The 5,686-nt window shown below is 38.1% G+C and overlaps 3 protein-coding genes across 3 annotated transcripts; 2 read left to right on the top strand and 1 right to left on the bottom strand.

Annotated features, from left to right (window-relative positions):
• Positions 1-114: 114 nt before the first annotated feature.
• JH06_5233 (pre-mRNA-processing factor 40-like a) lies at positions 115-2,604 on the top strand (the record flags this gene model as incomplete). Its single annotated transcript, XM_014669642.1, has 9 exons — positions 115-183; positions 221-336; positions 368-773; positions 803-1,237; positions 1,267-1,539; positions 1,570-1,695; positions 1,726-1,889; positions 1,920-2,295; positions 2,326-2,604. The coding sequence occupies 9 exons, from the start codon at positions 115-117 to the stop codon at positions 2,602-2,604; spliced, it is 2,244 nt and encodes a 747-aa protein (XP_014525128.1).
• A 121-nt stretch (positions 2,605-2,725) lies between these two features.
• JH06_5185 (serine threonine-protein phosphatase) lies at positions 2,726-3,744 on the bottom strand (the record flags this gene model as incomplete). The annotated part of the gene is made up of 4 exons (XM_014669641.1): positions 2,726-2,797; positions 2,828-3,532; positions 3,564-3,674; positions 3,706-3,744. The coding sequence occupies 4 exons, from the start codon at positions 3,742-3,744 to the stop codon at positions 2,726-2,728; spliced, it is 927 nt and encodes a 308-aa protein (XP_014525127.1).
• A 607-nt stretch (positions 3,745-4,351) lies between these two features.
• Positions 4,352-5,567, top strand: JH06_5184 (ubiquitin family protein; the record flags this gene model as incomplete). Its single annotated transcript, XM_014669640.1, has 3 exons — positions 4,352-4,409; positions 4,435-4,865; positions 4,896-5,567. 3 exons carry the CDS (start codon positions 4,352-4,354, stop codon positions 5,565-5,567), a joined length of 1,161 nt encoding a protein of 386 aa, XP_014525126.1.
• Positions 5,568-5,686: the final 119 nt, after the last annotated feature.

Genomic DNA, 5,686 nt, shown 5'->3' with positions numbered 1-5,686 from the left:
TTGATATGATTCGTTTTATTAAGATATTTTGATTTAATTTGATTGTTTGAATGAAATGAATGAATTATGAGAAATCCCCGTGATTGTTGTGGACAATTACTCAACAATTTTGAGATGTTTGGAAGGGGTAAATCATCGGTGTTGCCTGCATGGATGACGACAGGCGGTGATTCGTCTGAATCTGTATTTTTGTAAAATAAAGATGGGAATGATTGTGTAGAATGTTGCTGGTTCCCCACCATCTCGTTTAAATGATAATAGTCTCGACTCACATTCGCAATATTCTTCAAGATCAAATGCTTCAGACAGTGCTCGTTCAGGAAGTCGCTCACCTATGTTTTTTCTTTTTCATTCTTTTGAGTCATAGTAATAATTCTGAAACAGACGCTATCCTAAATGCCTTGAAAAGTACTCCTTCAGTTCAACCAATTCGTCCTGTGAAAGGAATGGCAAAACAATCAGTAAAGAGGAGTGCACAATCGAATTTATCTTCCAGTCGTTTCGATAAAAGAGCTGCTTCATCTATTTCTTCTTCTTCCCGTATCGGCTATGCTTCGAGTGTCCAATCCTCAAGTATGAATAGTGGGGTATCTCAGGGCCAGTCGGTGATCCAAATGTCTCTCCAGGGGTCGTCTTCATCTCGTCCTTCAGTTTCCGATTGGCAGGTACTTGTAAATCAATCTGGAGTTGAGTATTATTTTAACCAGCGTACTCGAGCTGTAACCTATCAGAAACCAGATGAGTTGAAAACAGATGCTGAGAAAGCTATCAAAGTACAATTGATGGGTTGTGTTAAGATTAGACATGCCCTTGGAAGGAGTCCTACACAGCTGATGGTCATCCATTCTGGACAAATCTTATCACTCAAGTGTCTGTCTGGGAGGAGCCTCAGGAGTACACTCTATACAAGCAGGAACTGACTCGTATTCAGAATTCCACACCATCCACTCCAGCAACCTCTTCGTTTGCCCCCACCCAAATTGGTAATTCTCCTTTCATAACAACTATTTCTACCCCAGCTCCCGCTGTTAGTACAACTCCTGCTCCCATGCCTGTAACTCCTCCTGCTCCTGCCCCAGTGGTGCCGGAGGAGCCGGTGAAGGAGGCAGTGGTAACGTGGACTACACCAGAGGAAGCCAGAGCAGCTTATGAGAGTCTGTTACGTGAGAAAGGAATCACTAGTGGGATGTCCTGGAAAGAGGCAGTTTCATTGATAGCAAGTGATATTCGATACACTGTATATATCTTGGGATCCCTCAATCATAGGCTTTACGTACTCCTGGTCAGCGTAAACAAGTGTTTAGTGAGTTTGTGAGTAAGCGGGCGAAGGAAGAACGTGAAGAGCGATTGCGCCATCTGGCCGAGGCCCGTGAAGCCTTCCGTCGCATGCTGGAGACCTCCTCGCTAACTGCTCGCAGTACGTATCGCGATGCCGAGACACTCCTGAAGGATGATGCTCGCTGGAGGGATCTTGATCGAGGAGGTCGTGAAGAGGAACTTCGGTTCTTCCTGCAGAAGCTAGGTGATCAGGAGCGAGAGGTGAATATGAATGTGAGACATGATGCCTAGAATCGGAAGAAAGCTTACCAAGAGGAATTGACCAAATTCAGGGCTATTTTGAGTGATCTTCATTTGACGCGGGATTCTCGTTGGAGTGAAGTTGAATCCATAATTCATGAAAAATATACAGGAAAAGTACGGAATTATGGAATGACTGAAATTTAGTCTCTTTCAGATCGTGAGCAGAAGGATCTATTTTACGATGCTGTGAATGAAGCACGTAAGCAGGAAGAGACAACTCGTTTGCAGCGTCTGAATCAGTTACGTATTCAATTGTCTGATTACTTCGATCAATTGGTGTGTAATGGGGTGATTATTCCCAAAATGAGGTGAGTGAATCGAGTGAGAATGATAAGCAGGTGGCAAGAGCTTGAACCGAAAGTAGCAAAAGAGGAGATCATTCAGACGATGCTTAAGGAATCCAGTTTTCGTCCGTCTCAATTCTTCAGTGACTATTTGGAGCGATTAAATGACCATGCGTACATGGAGAAGAAGTATCTTCAACAACTGATTCAGTATGATTTGTTAAAGTGGGATGCGGATTCTACTATGGAACAAGTGAATGAGGCTATGAAGGAGATTGGAAATAAACTGAATACAATCACGGATAAATCTGGATTGTCTGAAGAAGAGGCAAAAAAGGTGAAAGCAATGGAGTATGCACCAACGTGGTTACGACTTGTGGAAAAGCGTCCAGCAGTGACGTACTGGGCTTATCACATGATCCACAAACAAGTGAGAGTAAGTGATGGTAATGATGAATAGAAGCTTGAGGAAAAGGACGTGGCTGAGGGAGGACCTCAACGTCGTGCGTTCAAATCTCTGTTAAGTGAGTATTTGTATGAGCCATATCACTTAACATACACATATGAAGATGTGGAACCTCAGCTGAATTCGAAACGAAGGTGGAAAGGTGTAAAAACAGAAGAACAGAGGAAGAATTGGTATGCTGAATTCTTAGAAGAATTGAAAGAGAAGTTAGATAAGAAATCAGAACGTCATCATAAACATCACCATACACATTCAAGAAGTCATCGTGAATAATGTCTTAATAGTTATTGTGTGTTGAATAATTGTCCACAACAATCACGGGGATTTCTCATAATTCATTCATTTCATTCAAACAATCAAATTAAATCAAAATATCTTAATAAAACGAATCATATCAAAGGAAATAATCTGGAGGAGGTTTCTTTGAAGGAATTCCTCGTTCACTTGCAGGAGCAGCTTCAAAGACCTACAAATCAATTCATATTCGATCAGTTACTTTGAATTCACAATGAAGATTTTCATCAACTTCCATGATTGAAGCAACATTTCCACAACGATAACAATAGTTTGGAGCAGACCATACAGCTACCAATTCATTGTTGAACATCCATTTGTATCCTTCCATTACTAGTTGATGAGAACGACAGATCAAAGAAAGATTGTTACACTTGTTGAATTCACTTACACAATCACCTCCAAATACAAAACCACAACCACGAGGATTGATTCCCCAACCAATTAGTTCTTCTTCTGGATCTGACCATAACAAATCACACATTCCACCTTCATGAGGTAACTCAACTTTACGATCTAGAAGACGAGCTTCATCCAAAGTAGGAAGAGAAGGAGATAATCCTCCATGAACACAGAAGAAACGACTATCAACTACTGCACCAACAGGAAGATAATCAAATACTTCCATACAGAATCTCCATACATTGATTGAACCGAATTTACGAAGACATTCATCATAGAATCCATATACTTGACTAATTTGACGAGACTCATGATTACCACGAAGAAGTGTTACTCGATCAGAATAACGAACTTTCAATGTTAATAATAATAGACAAGTTTCAACACTATAATAACCACGATCTACATAATCTCCCATAAACAGATAGTTTGTTCCAGGAATATCACCTCCTATCTCAAATAATTCTCGCAAATCATAGAATTGACCATGAATATCACCACAAATCTAACTACTTAACTACTTATTCAAATACTACTGTTACTGGACTATGAACTTCTTGAATATTACCTTCTTCAATTAGAATCTCTCGAGCTTTGTCACAAACACTCTTCACTTCACTCTCTGTTAGTAACTCACATCTTCGTAACTATTCATTCAATATATCAATTTCATTATACTTTTGATATAAATACATCCAAATCTTCAGGACTACTCATCTTACTTAAACAACAATCAATATCAAATCACAATCAATTGATTTCACTATTCACTCTCTTCTTTATCAATTGATTCAATTCAACTATTCTTGAATCTTTCTTTGTTACAAACACTCATATCAATACTTTCATATTCAATTCTATCTATTATTCCAATATTCAATATTCAATATCAATTCATTCATATTACTCTATTCAATCAATTCACAATTCAAATCAATTCATATACTTCTTTTACAATTACATAAATAATTCATATTTCATCAATCATTCAATATCATCAATTCTAATATATATTCATTTCATTCATGCCTGAACAAGTATATTCAGATGATCCTAATCGAATCAGTATTACTTTAGTAAGAGTCGATGTAGAACATCAAACACTCTCTATTCGTATTTCAAAAGTAAGAATCAATTCAATATAATTCATTATCATATAGAATATGACAATTCAATATCTCAAGTCTTCAATCAATACTCTCTTTCATATCACTCCTGAAAATCAACGATTAATCTATTTAGGTCAATTACTTGATGAAGATACTAAAACACTTCAAGAGTTCATACTTACTCTTCTTTCTCAATTCTAGTTATCATATTGAAGATGGTTCAACTATTCAAATTGTTCCTACACTTCAAACTGAACATAGTCCTTCTTGTAAGTCTCTTTCTTTCTCTTGAATATAGCTTCTTATCCTCCTTTAGAAGAACGAAATCGATTAGTATCATCTATTGAATCAACTTCTTCTACTCTTAGTTACTCACTTTCTTGGCAACGTTTTCTTACTCTTGAAGGAGCTCGTTTACCTTATGAAGGTGATTCTCTTCATTATCCTCCTGGAACTACACTTGAGTCTCTTCGACAAGGTCTTTTGACTTTCAATACCTATGTTTCGACTCTTCGTCTTCCTACTGATTATCGTCCTGAACCTGTTGAAGTATGGAGTGAAGGAAGTATAAGTCCTCTTGGAAGTCGTCGGTTCTTCGTGGGTCAATGGGTGGATGCTTTAGATACTGTATCGAAATGGTTAGAAGCAACAGTAATTGCAGTGAATGGAACTTATGTCTACATTCATTACAATGGTTGGCCTGACAAATGGGACGAATGGATTCATATTGTATGATTGAATGAATTCGATTGAGTGTAGAATTCACCTCGACTTGCTCCTTTCAGGACTCATACTCGTCATTGTCAAGAACGTTCTTCTCTTTCTCCTGATGTTGTGAGTTGGAGTCGAGATGCTCAACCAACTGGTCCTGAAGATGAATCTGCTATTCTAAATGCAATTGGTACTGCTGTGGATTCTGTATGGAGTTCAATTCGAATGGCAACACGACGAAGTAATGAAGAAGATGAAGAGACATGGAAGAAACGTCGTAATGAAGCATATCGCCAATTGGCTCCTCTTCTTGATCGAGTAAGTCGTTTAAGTGGAGATGCTTCAGCACTTCTAACATTCATGGGAGAAGGAAATCATATTCCTCCAGGACCTCCTATTCATCAACCCTCTCTTTCTCTTCCTCCTATTCCTTCTATCTCAAGAGAAGAAGAAGATCCTTGTGAAGGTATGAGTAATCGAATTCGATCTGGTTTTAATGATGGTGATGTGGTGATTGTATTGAATAGAAATGAACCTCAAACTGTGGTTGTCCCAATTGATGAAAGTGGAATTCAAGATCAAGTTGTTCAATCACTTCAACAACTCTTCTCACGTATTGATGAACCTGAAACTGATTCAGCTCCTATATCAAATGCTCTCTCTGAATCAATTCAAACTGAACAAACTACTCATCTAAACCCTTCTCTTTTGTTCGTATAGTAAATCCTTATCATCACTAGAAATCGATTAGAATCCTTAGGACTAATCTCTCAGGATAATTCAATTCCTACTGATTCTTTAAGTCATCAAAATGAACTACAATTCATTGTTTATTCAAC

Source organism: Blastocystis sp. subtype 4 (genome assembly GCF_000743755.1).
Source record: "Blastocystis sp. subtype 4 strain WR1 chromosome Unknown seqid_0454, whole genome shotgun sequence".
Taxonomy (NCBI): Eukaryota; class Bigyra; order Opalinata; family Blastocystidae; genus Blastocystis; species Blastocystis sp. subtype 4.
The sequence above is the reverse complement of the archived record's forward strand: the minus strand, read 5'-3'. Positions and strand labels throughout refer to the sequence as shown.